This window comes from Diadema setosum, chromosome 14, assembly GCF_964275005.1.
Source record: "Diadema setosum chromosome 14, eeDiaSeto1, whole genome shotgun sequence".
Taxonomy (NCBI): Eukaryota; Metazoa; Echinodermata; class Echinoidea; order Diadematoida; family Diadematidae; genus Diadema; species Diadema setosum.
This window is the reverse complement of record NC_092698.1, coordinates 20,806,029-20,826,821: the sequence shown is the minus strand read 5'-3', so window position 1 is coordinate 20,826,821 and position 20,793 is coordinate 20,806,029. Positions and strand designations below refer to the sequence as shown.

The window sequence follows — 20,793 nt, the reverse complement described above, 5'->3', positions numbered from 1 at the left end:
AGTAAACTTGTAATGATATGGTAAATGCTGAAGACCAATACATGTATAGAGAACATTCATCAGTTGCTTGAATAGAATTAGCACATTTTACACATTTACTTTCAGACAATGCTAGTGAGATTGAATACACTTTCTGCATATGAATATAGACAAATAGAATATATATGTATATATATATACATATACATATACATATACAAATATATATAATACATACGTACTATACATACATACATACATACATACATACATACATAGTGTTCTTGTATTTGTCACAGCGAGATTTCGTCTGTCTGTCAAAACTTTTAATTATAATTTTATAGTTTGTTAGTGGTTAGGCACGTCTACAGATGACTCGTTTTTCAGCACTGACTGAAATATCGGAGATGAAAATGAGACGCAAAAAAAGTACCTAAATTTATTATCATGATCTCAGAAACACAAACATTCCCGATTCCTTTCCACGATCCTAAGAAAATTTCCACTGAAAAAGTGCAACCACCCGAACAGAATTGCAAATAAGCCAATGAAGAAAGACAGTTCTACTCCCCTAACTTCCCTCCCCCTCCCCCCCCCCCCCCAAAAAAAAAAAAAAAAAAAAAATCGGGGAGGAGAGGGGTGCGAGGTGTCGGTGATTTTGGCCACAGTACTCTGCCAGAATCCAAATCACACGTCAGATTTGAATAAGTATAATGGAAAGTGAATGCTTCCCAATATTTCCCGACCGATTCACCGGAAACCCACGGCTGCCAGATCGTGCCAGATACGGACGGACCCAAATCTGCAGTGGCATACTACATCGTAACAAATAAAGGGACACAAAGGATCAGTATTGGGAACCTAACTGACGTTTTTGGACAAGATTGTCTCCGGCGTATGTGATACGTAAAGTCATGCTTGCGTCACGCATCAACTTCGGTATAATTTCTCAATCACTTCTTCTTTTACACAAAGGCAAACATGCATTGCGGCAAAACATATGGGCGCCTGTGAGTGATCTACACAACTTCTGCACATTCGTCAAAACGTGACCAGCACAACGAATTTACACGGTTATACATTAGTTGAACAAAATTTTATTTGGCAGCAGTAGATCTAATTCAGTCACACGAACAGAGGTAAGGAGTACGATTGTCATTTTATGAGTCTCATAGTAACGTCTTATTATCATTCAAACCCAAGCCTCTTTTCAGGAACGAAATTCTCCTAAATTTACAGGACTTGCTAAAGTGCGCAGTTCCCAGAACGTTTGCGACTAAATCAATTTCCAACGGAAGAGCGTTATTTTGTGTGCTTATGAGCTAACACAATATACACGGTACATGGATTTCAATGACAGATAGTGCATTCCTGCTGACGCACAGGTGTTTAACAAATTGTGATTCAAACACGTACGTTAATAAATCCACGAAAAGAAAAAATAAATGCCGTTTACATTCTTTTTTTTTGTGTCTATCTTTTTCTTTTAAGTCAAAAGTAAGATGTGTCAGAACCTATTCATTATTTGGGGATTTTTCTCATATAAATCTATTCAAGGGAGTGTTCACATGCCATGGTGTGGCATTGCAAACATTGTATGAGCAAAACCTTCAAAAATCTCATCTATGGTAATCGGTTGTGCCTCAGGGGAGCGGAAGAAGATGAAGGTCGGCAGGACAGATGGTTTCACCAGTGAGGGAATTCAGGCGAATGAATGTTGACCACGTGCAAAGACACACACATACAGATAGACAGATAGACAGAAACATACACACACACACACACACATACGCACAAAGAAACCCAGTGTATCTTTTTTTTTTTTATCACAGTCTTTACTGGCCTGACTGCAAAAGCAATTCTTGAGGGACAGACTTACACACAGAAAGACACGTCTTGAAAGTTAACTCATGCCGATGTCACTACATCACCTGGAAAATCGAGGCTAATGATGCGAGCTTAGGCGAGTTTAGCTCACGCGAGGGACCAATGCACCGTGAATCAGGAATTTGGGGCAGATCATATGTATATAGACCACTCGTAATGCCACAGCACCACTAACAATGATACAGAGGGCCTTGCTTCAGTACCTGATACACAGAAATGTAAGTATTTTTCTCTCTTTCTCTCGTTCTCATGCAACATGCTCAAGTCGTGAGAAGAAAAAGGTTGGACTGCTGTGGATTTAGTACCACCTCAAGGAACCCTGGTAGCTTCGACGCGGACAGGGATGTGAAACTACGGACAAGATGCCATAATGGGTAATTTTAATTTTGGTGCTAGTGATCTCCCATACAATTTGCCATAAATCGAATTCCAACACCGACGGTCAGGTAAAGGCAAACGATGCCGATTATTATCGATCGATCCCCGATACATTATTTTCACTCGGGAATTGCGCGACGAAAAAAGAAATAACAGCGTATAGTTCAAGTCACATGTTATGAAGAGATGCAGCCTTAACGGCTTTGTGCTTTCAAATTAATGTGGACGAATAATTAAAGAACCACAATTTTCTTGACATGTTCATCATACAACGAACCTTAATTTTGCTGTCATCAGGCATGGATTAATGTGGTCATTACAGAGTATTTGTGTATTTGTCATGGGTGATTATTGCATTAGCATATACAGACTATGCATTTGATGTGAACAGGGGCAAAGGCACATCCATTGAAGTGAACTTGGGTCTTGCATGTAAAGCAGTGCTAACACCATCGCCGGACTTGAAAAGACAAATTTGATAATCATTACGGGCTGATGTTTACAGCCTATTGCGAAAAACAAAATGCATGAAAATAAACTAACAGATGGCTGGAAACAGGAACGTCAGTTTTCAGGAGACTTCTCGAACAACGTTGTATCAACTAAACAGAATGTATATGTATATGTATATATATCATGTATATGTATATATATATATATATATATATATATATATATATATATATATACATATATATGCTTGATTAATGTGTATCTTTCGCACGCGGCCTTTCACCCAAGTCCTTATCCTTATACGACAGGAACACTCAGAGACAAAAGAGGTTTCATTTCATTCTCCTCGTGAAATCAACTATTGTCTCGCCATCGACGGCTAGAACGTATCAAAGACGCACGAGAAACCAGCGCCTTCAACGTTACCGTGGAAACCAAGTACAGCATTTTCGTTTTAAATCTGTACATACGTCAAGGAAGGTCTCACCCGTCCTTTCTTGTCATCCTGACTGTAATAATGATCACATTTTATACGTCAGATGCAGACAATGGGGTGCGCAATGAAATGAGAAATAAATATTTTCACTCTGTCAAGGGAGGAATAGATATTTCTACAAAAGACTTAGAGCCGTACGAAGAAAATCATTTCTATCAGAGTTCAATAGCATATAGTTTATAGCTGTATGCTATAAGCGTGTGGTTCATGCGCCGGTATTGAGTATCATAGATAGGCATAACGTCTGTAATTCAGTCCAGTTCTTGTAATCTTACTTTGGTAATGTGTCATTAGAGATTTGTTTACACAGTTCTACCGACGACAAAAAATTTATTAAGGCTTAAGTTTCAGATTCTGCTACATGATTAAAACATGGCACAAATTCTACCAAAGACTTGACTCCAGCTACTAAGCAGCCTAGTGGGAATATATTCAAATGAAAATCTGCGCAAGCGTAAAATAACTTATTATGATCATTTTGATTTTTGTATAGCCCCCAAAATTCAGCCGAGGTATTTATTGGCGCTTTGTTTCGAATCTATTTAAAGAGATGTTTACGGTTCAATGTCACGGAATTAACTCAATTAGAGGTTTTAATGTAACAAAACAAACATTTATCAAAGTCTTCTTTAATTTCAAATCACAGAATTAAGAATATTTGTACGCAATTTATTGCCTGGTTGTTAAATGTCCCGATGTCCCATCTCACGATCACATTGATATTCCTTGACACAATTTAGAGGGTTGATAATAGACAGCTATTTTGGCATCTTGCGTCAAGGAAATTATGGCTCGTTTTGTTGATGCCGTTTTGTTTTGTTTTTTCTCAGCAGAAGGAGACACCTTTCGAATCAGGGTTGTGGTTTTGAGAAAGGACTACACTACTTTGCCCGATAAAACACTTGCAGGCTGACAGGGTAGCTCATGTCTGAAATATGGGATAAAAGCAAGTCAACAATGTTTATGTGCCAGCTGTTTTGTGTTTACACGGCATCCCCTGGAATCAGTGTTTTGGGAAGTGTCTCGTCTTTTATTCATCGGATACACACTGACTGACACAAACTTTCGTGCGAAAAGAGAGCCGTGACCTCAATTCATTGAAGAAAAAGTGAAAAATTATAAGGTCTATGTTTCTCGGATGATTACGTCGGTCTATTTTTAAGCCATACTTTCTCTCCACTGATATTAAACATCTTCATTTTTTTCCGTTAAACTATAGGTGCACTTTGTGAATAGATAGACATCACCTGTGACAAATTTAAGGCAACCCATAGTTAGAAAAACAAACACGGCTTGATACCGCACATTAGCTTCCGTCTAACATGTTTAGGGTAATTAAGACAGCCTCCTCGTCCGTTGACGATTCGGCTGACAAAACTATATGGCGGCAAAACCATAAATGTTCTTGGAGTAAATAATATTACATCACTGAAATCATACAAGAACTCTAACCCATACAAAGTGACACACAAATGTGTAGAAACAGAGACACATGAATCAAGAGAATTAGGGTAAATTATCCCTATTATACTGATTTTGACGATTCTATGGTTTGAAACTGAAAATATAACTGGTATATATTACTTATAGTTAGGAATGTACTCCCACAAAAGTGTTCACTAAAGTAAGATAAGTGATAAACAATTATTCAAACAATTTTCTCCAAAAAAATGACAAAGATATAGCTCTGAAGACTGAAGAAGAAAAAGCGTACATAGATCAGGAAGTCTAGTTCTGTCCAGTGACTGACTCACAAGCATAGACAAGAAGATTACACGAAGCATTAAAACGCAGAAAAAAATACCACGTAATCAACTCACATTCCCTTAGTGCCTATTATAAAAACCATGCTTAGTTTGATGTCAAACGCTGTAGACGATGTTGTTTGCCTGTTTACAAATGTTGTATGGTTTCGCTCCGTTCTAAAGTCGCTTGATTAATATTAGTTTTGAGAAAACAAATTGGCCAATGCCCTTGTTTGCCTTCAGTTGAATTTCGACACTTCATCACTTCTATGTCTTCACACGACATTTTGTGTATTCCTTGTCCTTTCAAGAATGCTGTAATAAATCATACTTGCCCGTGAAGGAGACATTTGAGACGATATACCTCGGTGGTTAACAGCGATGTACCAAAACTAATAACGTGTGTCCAGTAGGATCCGAATCGACCATTGTCGCTTGTCATCGGACGCCAGTCCGCCCCGAGCGATCTCGAGGGCGATCCTGGACAACCGATAGGAGGAAAGATCAGGAAGAAGAGGCTGCAAACTGCCAGTTTCAAGAAGAATGAGAAGAAGACAGGAAATACAGAAAGAAAGAAAAAAGCACAGCGAAGTGATTGAGAGAAGAAGGAGAGGAGAGAGATTTTGGAGTCAAATGAACACGGATTAAAGACCCGTTTACATCGAGCACGGTGACGGCAACGGTCCGGTTTTTTTTTTTTTTTTTTCCATGGTGCGCCAAAAAGAAACCATGTCTGGTTCTGTTACAAAATCACTTCCCCACGAATAATTTTGTTACAAAATTAATCTTTAACTGGCGATTTTGTTGCTCTTGATTTTGACATATTAAGAATGATATTTTGGGTGATTTTCTCCCGAATTACTGGTTCCCTTTAGCAAAAAAACATGACCGTTGCCGTTACCGTGTTCGTTGTGAACGTGTCCTAACGAAGAAGAGAATCACTCTGAAGAACTGATACATTACAGACGACGACGGATGATGGAGTTGAAAAGGCAAAGAACTCTTATTATTTTTATAGACTATGAAGAGAAAAGGCAAAAAGTAGAAAAGGATATACAAGGAGAAGGAACTGAAAGAGAGCGAAAGCATAGGAGAATGGAAGAAGGAGAGAAGGAAAAAAGGGAACGGGAGGAGACTTCCTGAGGAAATCTTGTTGATTGTGTCATAGTTGAAAAATTATGACTTTGCTCACATAATTTGAAGCAGGTCTAGATCAGCGAGAGCGAGAGCTATGGAACTAGTGTTGCGTGCACCCACCACGGTCCTTTCAAACTTGACTCTCGGATTTTAAGCAATATTAACGAGGCCGTTTTTGCGCATGGCTGGATCCCACGGCAGTGGCTTATAAGGACAATCAGTATCCAATGTCGTCGCCTAACGCATCCGGTATAGGTGAACGACACCTGACAAAGCAGAAAACGCCTCCACCAAAGACAAGAGAGTGACAGACGGGGATATTACACGCTGCAAACGCGGCTGATATTATTATATTAGATAGAACCCTGAGTGGCATTTCCAACCTCATATGATAACACGCCCTGGGGACCCACCTGCTGGTGGTTTTGTGGGGGGACATGTTGAGTATCACAGTGTTCTTCTTATTATTCCGGTTTTTGTTTTTATTATTGTCTTGTACAAGTTTGTCCTTTAAAGACTCAGGTGAGAAAAAAAAAAAGAATTATAGGTCCGTAAAGGCTCAGTTTGCCGAGATTTGATGAGCTCGGATGTCAAATATTGGTGTAGTTGGACTCTCTTTGACTCGTCCGTAATGACACGACTCGTATTGCTCTGCAAAGGTATATCTCCATTGTGTGCCCTGACACGAAGCATTAGCAATCATCTTGTTGTTATATGCCAATTACAAGGATTAAAGTTTCCAAAATCACTGACTCTGATGTGAATTGATCGTTAAACAAAGCAAACCACGCTAGTGCCTAAGTGATTCGTTAGGTGGACAATTAAACAATATTTTGCATTATGGCAGTACCGAAAATGCGCGATTATCTTGACATTGAAATGAGATTACTTAGGAATGTCTGTATATACATACATATATATATATATATATATATATATATATATATATATATATACATATATATATATATATATATACATATATATATATGTATATATATATATATATATATATATATATATATATATATGTGTGTGTGTGTGTGTGTGTGTGTGTGTGTGCGTGTGTGTATACATTTGGGAACTCTGTAATGATGGACTTTGTATAGAAAGGACTATGATTAATTTGAAATTATACACTTTGCTTGCTGATTGAAGCTGTCTAAGCTGTCTAAGAATTAATAATAGCTAGTGTTTACCGTAAGGATCTGTGAAAGAAATGACCAGCAGGTTGATTACACATTAAACTCTTCATCGCATCGTTAATGGTTAAGTGTTGAAGCAAAAAAAAAAAAAAAAGAATGCACAAAGAGGATTTTTTTTGTTCTTCTTTAAACTGTATAATTCCCTTCACCTCATGCAAAGAGATCTAATGCTAGCTGAAGATACATTTCTTCCCTAGTGACTAGCGTTGGGAGTATACCGAGGAATGAATCCACAGCCGATAGACAGACATACCGCCTCTCCCCCCCCCCCACATACACACTTTTTTTGTTTTTGCTTTGTTTTGTGTGAGTTGTGTGGTTTTTTTTTTTTTTTGGGGGGGGAGCTGTACAGGGTGCTGCGGATAGTGATGGGCAATTTGTTACGAATGCAACCAGAGTAATGCGCGGCTTGGAAAGAAAGGCGCGAACATTTCGTTTACCATTCCTATTCCATCTCTCTCATTTTCCCTCTCGCTCACTCCTTCTATCTCCCTATTTCCCTATCTCTCTCTCTCTCTCTCTCTCTCTCTCTCACACACACACCCTCTCTCATTCTGACCATGATAATGGCAGTGGTAGAAAGGAGGGAGTGGAATGTGGTTGATTTCTACAATTCGCTTCATTTGATTCGATGCTGTACATGGCGCCTCGCATCTTCTTCGCTATAATTTGAAACATCCACACGAATCTATAGCAATGCGTTGGATAACATAATAGCTTTCAACGGAAGCATGATCATCGGGAGAGAAGTTCCTGGTAATAGCAAGGAGGTACTAAGGCGAGCTTTCCTCTACATCCTTGGAAATACTCTCGTCATAAGTTATCGCCAAAAGGATACCTGCACACAGACATACACACAGACACAGACACAGACACAGACACAGACACACACATAGACACACAGACATACTGATTTCCTGTGGATGTCTAACTTTGTAACAGCAAAAAAGAAACAGCACAAGTAAAACTTGATCATCAAACGGCCTTCCGTTTTACACATACATGTACACTAATATTTAAAGAGACAGGCTCCTGATGGATTTCTGCGTGTATGACTTTGTGCGTGTGCAATGTGTATGCCTTTGCGTGTGTGTGTGTGTGTGTGTGTGTGCGTTTGTTTGTTTGTGTGTGTGCGTGTGCTTTGCGTTGTAATGCTATCAGCCCAATGATAGAATAATGATACACAGACACAGACACACTTGCACACACAGAGACAACCATACACGATTTTGCTTGTGCGTGATGTTGATAAAATCCTTTGCTTTTCTTTCCCGTAATCAATGAATCATTCAGTTGATTAATAAATAGCAAGTGATGTTTTCTGGGATAGAAACTCTCTGACGTTTTAACCAGTAACGCATCTTTACGGGAGAGCAACAACAACAGCAACAACAACGACAAAAACAACAACAGAACACATAATCAAGAAATGGGAATACGTTCAGAACTGGATATGTCATCGAAAAATCAAGTTTTGTGGATTGGGTTCTCTATGTTACCTTTAGAATCATCTGCTGCCATTCCGGCGTTAGTTGCATGAAGAGTGAATCAAGGGGACACGAGGTGGACGGCTGTCGGAAATCAAATTGGTCCGTGTCGGTCTAATGGTGGCAGAAATGAGCAAAAAGGAAGAAAAGCACAATTACGTTAATCTAGGTGACAATATCTTATCATTTCAGGTGCACTCAATGGATCACGTAATAAAAAAAGAGATAAAAATGCAAGAGGTAACCATGTAATTGTTGAATGTAACAAATCTAAGAATATTGTCTTAACGCCTGGCACTTTTGACTTCTCACGCTAATATCTCTTGCATTTTTATCTCTGATACATCTCGAGTTTCTGACATTTATATCTTACCTCAGCATTACTGTTAAACATTATTCCTGTGGCATTTTAAGCAGTGACATTTATTAACGATAGCAACTTTTACCTGTGACACTACTTTTGACGTTTTGCCCCGACTTTGGCTTTGTCGAGATACAATTTACAAAGCAATAGAGTTTCTAGTTCCTCCTTCCTTTTTATTTTAACCCCGTCCTCCCCTTCTCACCACCCCCGCCCCTCCGGCCCTCTGAATTTCAAATACCTCAGAATGATTTCAAGTGAAAAGTGTGATTGAGTAATACAGTGACGAAGTACATTTCCTGCAGAATTATCACTTTCGGCAGTTCTCGAATTTGAATATTTCTCCGGAATAAGGATGTGCAAGTAGTAGAAGGTTGATAAATAGGAAGAAAGAGACATGAGTGATCCTTAATGTATTCTTGTTTTCAGTATTCTATGATGATACATGCAGAATAATGCTCATAATCAATGAATGAATCACTCAAAACAGAAGTGAATTCTACATCTCCTCCATGCAGAATGATGTAATCAATGTGACATTTTCACGACAATCAATGTGACATTTTTCACGAGAGTCCGGATTTTGTGGACTACAATGTCATTATGCTATATAAATGTGCTTGACGCCTCATCGTGAAGAAGTGGTGTTAGTTGACAGGCCATTTATTATTTAATTGTTTGCCTGGCTTAAGTAATCACTTCCCTTGTTCTTGAAAGCGGAAATATTAAGTGGTTTATATGTCCGTCGAAAGTGGCAAGCTATTGACACTAAAGGTCTTCTCTTTCTTTGACCTTTTCGTTGAAATCAAATTCTTTGTGGAATTATCCGGCAAAGATTATTTCTTAACGAACAAACAAAAATAACAGAAATTACCAAGGAGCAAAAGGAAACAAAGAAAGAAAGAAAATAGATTGACATTAAGCTCTCACGTACAAAATCTCTGAGTACACTGAGTGCAAATATTGTACTTAGATTTTTTGTTTGTGATTAGAAAACCTTAGGTCCACATTAATACCTTTTCTTCTTTTGACTCTGAACCTTTACATCACACGCGCCGAGTGTGTCTGAATAGAAAGAGCTATGTTACTCTCTGTGTTACTCTATTCGTTGTTTTTTTTTTTGTGGTGGGTGAGGGTTGGTTTAAGTCTTCCGTTTTGTTCATTTCTTCATTTCATGAAATTAAGGAATTTCTGTTTGCGTCTGTTTTGTCGTCTTATGACTTTTGGTCTACAGAATTAAGGATTCTCGAATGTGTTGAGTTGTATTGTTCTCTTGTTTCCTTCTTTTCCTTTACTTTTAGCGGTTTCCTTTATTTCTGGTGGGAGGGGGGTAGGTTGATCAGTACCATCCAATCACAATCCCGCGCGCATAGAATCGAAACGTTGTATATAATTTACGTAATACCTGATGCGAAACAGAAAGAGCACACGCGGTCACTGTGCGGTATACGAGCATGACCGCACTGCTTCTATAAACGTTTTGTGTGTGTTTTCTTTTGTCTTCACGTCAGTTTCTGCAACCAGGGATAGAAGGAGAAAAAAGAGGGGGGCTCAGCTAATTTTATGGCAGGAGGGAACCTTTAGCACACAGTTCACTGATCAGTCTCAGGAGAGCTATACAGGGGAAAGGTAACTGTGTGCAGTCGGGGTAATTAGGAGCACTCCTTGACAACGAGAAACGCCGCGACCTTTGAAATGTTGACTATTAGAAGGTTGAGGGTTTTTTTGGTTTTTTTTTTTGTTTCTTTTGTGCCTTTGCTACCAAGAGGAACCAGATCAAAGCAATGGAATCGAGCCTCTTTTGTCCGAAGACACACGTTACTCTACCCACGCTATACTGCTCTCTTCCAACCAGCATTTATTATTCTAGTATTTCGGTTTCCTTGTTTTATCTGCATAATGTGGGATCAATCAAGGTTATATCCGAGTGGGTGTGTGTGTGTGTGTGTGTGCGAGCGTGCGTGCATGTGTGTTGCATTAATGGCAATAAGAGAACTTCCAAGTCATTAGAAAGAGGACACCATTGACATTACAACTCAGAACAATACTTTAATGTAAATTTGACATGAAAAGAGGGAAATGGATCATCAGTAGTAGATATGAATGTAGTAATGATATCCAGTAGGCATAGTACGGTTTAAAGAATAGATATATATTATTTACCGAGGTATGATGTAATGGAGTATATATATATATATATATATATATGTATATATATATATATATATATATATATATAAATATATACATATATATATATATTATATATATTATATATCATATATATATATATGTGTGTGTGTGTGTGTGTGTGTGTGTGTGTGTGTGTGTGGGTGGGTGTGTGCACAAGATGTTGTGCGAGCGCATTGAAAATGTGCAGTGTCATCATGGCGTGAGCATTAACATTGGTAAAAACAAGTACTGAGTAAAAATACTTCGTGCTATGTATAGACACGTCTAAACATCCACTCATAGCTCCCAATACCCTATGAATACTTAGTACTCTATTACACTTATCATTTCGATATAGAATGGCGAATGCTGGGAAAAAAAAAAAGATATTTGCTTAAAATACCAGGATTATTGAAGCCTTATAGCAAAGTTCTGAGGTGGCAGAAATGCATCCTGTTGTATCATTGAACCATTTCGAATTTCTTATACAACTTGAATAACTGAACGATAGCCGTCTCATTTTGTCTCCTTTTTCTCAATTCTCGATGAGGGACTGACTTCTAGACAGTTTGAAATGTTGCAGTGAGTAAGTATTCGCTCCGTAAATTTCAAAAACTTGAAATTTCATGGACCCCCCCCCCCCCATCTCTTTCTATGCCGGACGTAATGTTCTGAGCACCTGGTGGAGGTTACCTCAGCGGTGCTACATCACACTGCGGTCCTGTCCGTTTGTGATATTTTTGCTTTTCCTTTCATTTACGTGCAATGGATTTATTACCCTCAAGTTGTCGATTCCTTTCCGTTCAGTGTGTAACCAGCTCAGACGGGAACAAGGCATTAAAGTTGATAAATTGCCGACAGCAATAATGTGAAGGGTGTGTGTGCGCTGTAGCTCTGAGTGTCATTAGCAACAAAAACAACAACACGTTGACTGGAGATATCCATGTTTACTACAGGAGGCACTCGCAGATTGGCCGTTTACTTCCGGTTATCAGAGCTGGCCTCTTGATGGTACCGATGTATACTACCGAGCTCCGACTTTACGAATTCGGGATATTGCTACTTACCCGAGGTTCGGCGGCGGGTATTCTCGCCGGGGCGAAATCTGCCACGGCTGAGTGGTTATTGTAGGTTAAACTGGAAAAACGCCAGGAGCGCGTGATAAATTGGGGCTGAATTTTGACTCTGCGGAATAAATGTTCTCCATTTAATCAAATCTATGCATTCAATGTGTCCTGATGTCCTCAAACAAGGGACACAGTACACCTTTTCCAGGCAAAATGAGGTGAACTCTCCAATACACGATTATTTCTTACCCGCATTCGTTTGTTTGGGGTTAGTAACTGATTAACTTATCTTGTAATGGAAAATTACCTGGAAAATTACCTGTTTTTGCTTGTGTGTTTTATTCAGACAAAAATAATGTACCATTGCGCAATGAGAACTATGCATGACATATACATTCCCACATCAAATAATATAGGTGAATCAAACTCTTATTTTTGTCATTGCAGTTCTTGGGTATTTGTCAGTTACACCCAATCCAAATTTCGGTCTACTGAAACCATTCCAGACACGAAAATTAAACACTTTGTTCTCGCTGTCATAAGATTTCCAAAGCTAATGCTGTGGTTTTCCAGACAATCCATGCCGTATTAATGACATTAGTTTACCCAGACACATGCACACTCACAACCAACTCCCCCCTCCCCCCCCCCCCCCACACACACAGGTATGTAGATGGGATGATCTTGTGTTCCTGCGCTGAATTTATCTTCCGACATGTTCAACCCAACTCACGTTGCCACCTCGATTCTCGGGCATCAGAGGAACCTCTCATGTTCTTGTCTGGTGCCATCGATCACACTCGAATCGCAAGAACTATCCGATCATTCTGTATCGATCATTCAAATCGAAGAATGGGCTAAAATCGTTGGGAACGAGAGGTTCAGATTGATGCTAATTTGCTCCGTTCTAACGTTACTGTTTGCACCCACAACACTCTTCTCCCCTCTTCTTCCAAGTCTTATCCAGGTGTAATCTGACACTGATTGATTTTCGGTTTCTGTGTGTGTGAATGTGTGTGTTGTCGTTGCTTTGTTTTGTTTTGTTTCATTTTGTTTGTTTGTTTTTCTATTTTCCGTCTCAACCTATAATACTGTCAAAGAAGCTAGTATTTATTCATTTGAATTTCCGGTCAAAACATTGTAACGACAAGGGGTCATCTTAGCATGATTTCTGTATCATAATAATCGCACATGTTTAAGTCGTCTTGTTTTCCGCTTGCGTAATTCTTGGTAATGTTCTCATAGGTCACAGTAGTTTCGTCTTGTTCATTATGTCAAATTTGATATCTTTAAAAAAGTGTTACGACTGTTTCCTTTTTCACTGCCATAATAATGTAGCTGCAAAACGCCTGCGTATGAAACACTGAGACAGATTCTTAGAAAATGTCTGGCCCAAAATATTTGAACTGAAGCAAAATTCATTCTGCAAAGAGAAAACCTTTTTGGAATGATTAGACTTTTATAGTGCAGCGATAAGCATTTCCCACAGAAAAAGAAAAAGAAAAATAGAGAAGAAAATAAACCACCTTCCTAGGTCCCTAAAGTCATGATCACATATCTCCGCCAAACACAGGGCGATTCCCCCCTCCCCCCTTTCTTGCATTTCCCCCAACCGATATATACACTTAGGCCGGTCTCGGCTGACCTCTGCTCAAACACTAGACGTCGACAATCTTGGAGAAAGACACATAATCTGTTTGATTTTGCGGCCATCGGTGAAGGGTGTAATCAAGCGGCCGATTGTTTGGGCCGTCCTCTCCTTGTTTGTCGTGCCGAGAGGGTGGCGGGCGCGATCGGCTTCAGCGATCATCCCCGGCCCCCGCAATATATTCTATACCTACTCCATCCACTGGGCCAATGAGTGCGTCCCACTTTGCGGGGATCATCGCAGGCAGGCATGACTCAGCAATCGGCTGGGGGGTGAAGATTTGATCTTATTGTGAAACTTATCTCATTGGGATGAGGAATGTTGCCGAGATCCTTTATCCGGCATCATGTCTACTTGACGTAACAGTGCCTAAGGTTTCAATACCTGATACTACAGAAAGTATCCCGTCTGGAGGGGGGGGGGGGGGGGGGGTAAAGCAAGTCGCGCGTAATATGTGTTGCAAAGAGCAAGAAATCCTTTCTATCGAAAGTACGAATCATTCTAATATCGACTTGTGTATAGCCTTTTTGTGTCAGCAATCATTAAGGTGCTTTCATTCATTTAACCTCATCCACTTGCACGTGTATATATGCAGAAGGTAATGGTAACACTAACACAGATGATTTTAATAGCTTTGCAACGTATATGTCTATAGAAGAAGCAACAATGGGTGCAATGGGGGTTGTTTGTATGTAGGCAGCACAAAGAATGTCTTTGTTTTGTTTTGTTTTGTTTTGTTTTTGTTTTTTACTCGGGAAAGACTTTGTGTTAAAAGTTTTCTGGGCTAAGCAGGTGCATGTGGAGGGTTAGATTTGCCCGGTTGGAATGTCTCACTTACCGTTTGTGAGTCGTCTGGCACGTTAAAATCAAAGACTTCTTCCCCCTTGAAATCTCCCGCGTCCTGCGTCCTTTTCCCTACTGTGAAAGACACAAAGTTGGACAAAAAGCACATCAACAAACAGTGAAGCAGGCATACAACCATTATGACAATATTAAGTAATACACAAGTGACACAATACAATGAGTGCCGTATTGCTTTCCTTTCCTACTTTTTTTTTTTTTTGTAATCACGTTTGCACAAGCAATATCATTGAGTCATACTAACCTGCTGGAAGAGAGAGTATAATTTCTTAATTCTTCCAAATGAGAATAGAACCATCAATATTTTAGTAAACAGTGAACGGACAAACGTGCTATAGAAGGTTACATCTAATTTGATACGTTGATTGGATCGACGCAACGTAATGAACCGAGAAATATCGTTAGTTTCCCAAAAGAGCGATGCTTCCATTTTTTTTTCACCTTGGTAACTCTACTCCATCATCGAATCCAGTCGGCCATTCATTATTGACGAACTAATTACTGCACTAATGTAAACATGTCCCGGGAAATTAATCAGTCTTCCCAAATCGGGTATCTTCTTTGTTTGCTCGTTTTGTTTGTTTTGTATGAAATGGCAAAATCCATTTGATGAATTATTATTCTTTTTTTTTTGACAGACCATTACATAATAATCATACCATATCAAATGCATACAAACATAATTAGCTAGATTTCGTATGGAGCACGTGTGTGTCTGTCAGTATTAATAACTCTGACATATTTTCCATTCATCAACTTTTCTCCCTAAATTCTCAAGGCAAATGGCTGATATCGGGGCTGCAAGTCACGCGGAACGTCATGTATTATAAACTGTCATTTCCAGTACTCATTTCTAGCTAGACGTATGCGATGCTTGGCACGCAGTCAAGATGATTGTGTCTCCAAGACAAAGAAAGTTCATTTCGTCGATCGAGTTGACATAAAAATGCGCAATCGATTGAACTGGCTGATGTAGTATCAACTCTTACCCCGGGCCGAACTATACTGTGCCCTCTTTCGCTTACATTAACATGTTTGTTCAGACTTGGAATGTTCGTCGATGAAAGGGTAGTGGCGCTCCATGTCTTACATCATTACTTGCGATATAATGTGTTGGGTCAATATAACTACGAATATACAAATTATGAATATATGATGTACTAGCATTGTCCCTTTTTTTCCCCTCCAAGATGAATAATAAATGTTGTTTGAGTTTGCTTGAGCGGGCTTCAACGTGCTGTATTTTTTTCTCTTTCCTGACACACAGCATTAATTTGTAAAGAATGTTAAATTGTCATCGTTGTTTCTGTCATTTCACTCATTCTTACGTGAGCCGCGGAATCGGGGTGGGGTGGGGGCTGTAGCACAACCCCCCCCCCCACACACACACACACACTTTTGGCTCTTAAAAGAAATCTGAAATAAATTACAGCACAACCTATCACTTTCCCAGGATTCGCTCCTGTCTGCTACAAACGTATTCAATTGATTTTATATCCACATAAAGAAATACAAAGCAACATACATAACGCTTACATGAGTACATTTTAAGGAACTTTGAATCACATAAGTTTTAACAAAACATGGATACAATTATAATAACATCGACTCTATTTTTAGATAATAGACAAGTAAGCGATACAACTTTATTTTGTAACTCTATATGGAAAAGAGGAACTCACAAAAGAAGCATAGCTTCGCACAATGATTGTGTTTGTTGTCACAAATGTACACACAAGTAGTTATGTACATGTATCAAGGCTGTATGCATGGTTGTTTTAATGTACACGGGGTACACGGGGTGACCAGATTAATGGAGAACATTCTATATGATATAGATATAGTACATACAGGCTGACCAGATCAGTGGAGAATTTTCTACGGGGTATACAATGTAGCTACAGTACATGTATGCATGTGGCAAGAAATAAATTATAGCTCACTCAATCTAGAATGATTTAACCCATTCCAGAATATTCTAGGAAGTGCTGGCTGAGTGAGGCACTGCCCTTGTAGCCCAATGTGATTGGTAGTTAATTTTGGCAATGATGTTATGCACATAGTTAGGCAGTGAGTCATCCAGGATTCCTGGAACTTGGACTTGCTAGTATTTTCAGGTATGTGGCCCCAGGTTGGAGAAAATTATAGAATGTACTAGAAAGGGGTGAATGGATAGTATATAAGCCGGAGAAATTCTGAGGTAGGCAGAGTACCTAACACCTCTGCTCTGAGAGTTACGTCACTTCTGGCTCTGAAGCGACTTGTTATAGTCAGTCCTGTGTTACCTGCTGACCTGCTATACAAACGGTGTTTGTGGAGATAAGGCCTGGGAGACATTTTGCCGGCAGAGAATTAATTTGCCTACGTTGGAGATAGACTCCACATTTTAATGTCAACGGACATTGCTACGGCAAAGCTGTGACGGGCTGGATTCCTAGCTGGACAATATAAAGTGAATCATCATTCAACGCCTCGACTGGACGTGGTCGTTATAACATTGGATTCTGCACATTTCGCTGTGAACATTATACCGTGGACATATATTGTGGAGTTTACCCCGTATCTATACCGTGGACTATCATAAACTGCGCCTTTGGAGTTACATCGGAGGAATCATTCATCGGTGCGTCAAGGATCATTCACCGGTGCATCGAACATCGTATTTGAACATTTTCAAAGGATTACTTGATAACAAAATATGTAAGTGATTCCATTACCGATTTGTAACTGTTTCTATTGATCATTATTGTACTGATGTGAAAACCGATTACGAGTCTGTACCCACAATATCACTGTTAATAAACCGCCTGAACATTAGTTGTTTCTTTTGTGCGATCATTCTCAGAGTGATTTTGGTCGTAACGTTGTTCCAATGATCATATTTTAAACTTTATACTCGAGTCCTGAAATTTAGCCGTTTTTGAAATTAAAAAATGGCATCCATGTGAGAGGCTTTGATAAGCTCTTGGAATTTTCTGGCTGACGAAAGGTAACTTTTGAAGTTTCAAATACACCCACAAACTTGTTCTTGTGACAAACAAACACATACACACATGAATACAAATATATATATATATATATATATATATATATATATATATATATATTATATATATATATATATATATATATATATATTTATATATACACATATGTATACATAATGTATAAGTATATATATATATATATATATATACACATGTTATGTATACATATGTATACATATATATGTATATGTATAAGTATAGTGTGTGTGTGTGTGCTTGTGTTGTGTGTGTGAATGACTGGGACCTTGCTATCAATGCAATAATTTCTTAGTACGGATATGTGTGTAATACGATTTGCAAAAGAATGCGCTCATTTTTTTTTATTTCAAAGGACTGTATGTCACACAAAAGGAATTCTACTACGCACGCACACTCACACTTCACAAATAAACCATTTCCCCTTTTTTACTCAGATCCTGACGTCATTTCCGTTTGATATCCGCACGCGCCCACAGCGAACGTATAAAGTAACACCCTTTACATCGGCAGCTGTAACGTGTATCCAATTAGGAGGGCAAAATTGGGAAGTCTTGCGACTTATTTCACTGTGTTTACAAGGATTGGGCTCACTTCGAGGAAAGTTCTCATCTAAAAGATCCAAGGGACCTCACAAATTGATACCTCTGGGAAAACTCATGTTTGTCTTTTTTGTTTTGGATGCCATCTAGAATTGTTGAAGTATAAATGCGCGGTCTCGGGAGTATTTCTCGTATTTCTCACATCATTTCAAGGGTTAGTCTCTGACATTGTGTTTTAAAGAACCCTGGGATACAAAAATACAGATAACAGAAATAGTGACATCTTTACATGAGAATTACATGTGTGTAAGTGAAAAAGGAGACAGGGAAAATGTAATTTAAGTAACTAGGATTATCGAGATGAAAATGTTCGCATTTCAAACGTCATTCAAAACAAAAATGATAACTTTGAAAATATCCATCTCAGAAGCGTTAGATTCAAAGGATTTGCAGAAATAGCAGAGCTATACAGGCAAGGACAGTTATGAATGACTGAAAAAAAAACAAACATGAAAAATGAAAATCTCCAGAAGTAATTACCGGCTTAACCATCGTTGTCTGCAAGTGTCTGTCTATATACATATTACATTCCGAGCCATGAAAACATAGACGTAAGAGTGATACGCTTTAATCTTCAAACGTCAAGTTCCAGGAAAATGTGTGTATTACAGGCTGTATTAAGTCCACATTTTCCACAGTTTCCGACTGCCGCGATTGATCACAACCCAGTCGCGTGTGTCGCACAAGGCGGGAAAATTCATCCTCCGTGCACACGTGAACGCGCACAAATAAGCGCCTAAGGTAAGACGATCAAATTTATCGCCTTGCAGGTGGATCCAGTAACAGGAAAGGGGGGGGGGGAGGAGAAAAGAGGAACGAAATAGAGTGGATTCAATGGAAGAAAACATTTCTTCCCCAAAAATACAAAAATGCATCGCCAGAGTTTGAAGAATAAATTCGTCAAACCGGCTCAAGAATGAATTGCCAAATTCGCTGACCTGATTTAATTGTCTGTTTACCTGACTCGGCGAAGCGTATCTTAAAATCCGACTTCTCGAACCAAAGATCACGACCGTGTTTGTGTGTCCGTCTCATATTCATCGTGGAAGGAGACACTGCTAATTCAAGTATTTACGCAGGATCCACGTATTGTAAACTGGGGGATTTCTGAGTTGTCATACCAACAAGAGAATGTCCAACTGCCTGGAAACACGGCGAGAAAGTCTCATTGATTCATTTTAAACCGGGGCAGAGAGGATGAGGTCGTCGCATCTTACTATAAAGACATTTTCTGTGTCTATTCATAAAATTAGACAAACATTGTTGTTAGGGTGTCAAATGCACCAATTGAACGCATATATACAAACATACATACATATGCACGTCCTCACACACACATACACACACACGCACACACACACACATACACATACAGATCCTCTCTCACACTCACACACATACAAACAGACACTCGTACACACACCATAACGATCTCTGATTAGACATATTACATTGTATTTGCAAATCACCTTTTTACATTTATCTTAAATCCTTTAAAGTTCTGCAAGTATGGTGATATAGACATTCAAAATCTCCCGCATTTCAAATTATTCATTTTCATTTATTTTAATACCTATATTCAGGAAAGCTCGATCAGCATGCTGATTTACATCGAGGTGCTAAAACACACAACAATAAGATAAGGTATACAGATGTTACAATATTCAAAAAAAAAATCTTAATCCTAAACAGTTGCCGTATAAGTTTTGCTTAAGTTTACATTAAGTTTATATTCATCCAAAGTTCGAAATCATTCAGATGATACAGATTGATACGACGATATTTGGCTGTAAAGACATTCTCAGAAAAAAGAAAAACGTAGGGTGTCTGTAAAGTTGTACCTATGAAAACAATCAAATTGATATCATATTTCATTCTTTACTCCTGTAAAAACATGTTTCGGTCAATTTTGATACTTATGCTGAGTCAGTTGATGGCACTTCCTAACACTCTAACCGAAAGAAGCGCAACGACGGCTTTAAAATTTCATTAGTTACTACGCAATTACAAACATACTCCGGTTATAGCAACGGCGATCATGGCGGCATTTAGATGGATTTAGAGCAATGGTAGTCTGAGTTATTTGAATGTAAGAGTACTTAATCCTAATGACTTAAATGAGGCTCAATGCTTGTATGACCTTGTTATCTCTTACATCCTTCATCAGCTCGTGGGGCTCTGTGGAATAGATCGTTTGCTAATGGATTTCCGGTGTCACTGTTGTACAATTGCGGAGGGCGACTGTTTTCATTACCTTCGCCGGGATAAAATGACTAAAGTGATGGTCATATT

The 20,793-nt window shown here is 38.8% G+C and overlaps 1 protein-coding gene across 2 annotated transcripts in view; it reads right to left on the bottom strand.

The window, feature by feature from the left end:
- LOC140237999 (uncharacterized) overlaps nucleotides 1–20,793 on the bottom strand; it is a 45,976-nt gene that overhangs the window by 1,442 nt on the left and 23,741 nt on the right. For both annotated transcript variants that reach the window (XM_072317927.1, XM_072317926.1), the window contains exons 2-3: nucleotides 14,854–14,933; nucleotides 8,780–8,881 (exon numbers count right to left, since the gene is read on the bottom strand). In XM_072317927.1, coding sequence (XP_072174028.1) covers nucleotides 8,780–8,881; nucleotides 14,854–14,933 — 182 coding nt within the window. The remainder of the gene's footprint in view (nucleotides 1–8,779; nucleotides 8,882–14,853; nucleotides 14,934–20,793) is intronic.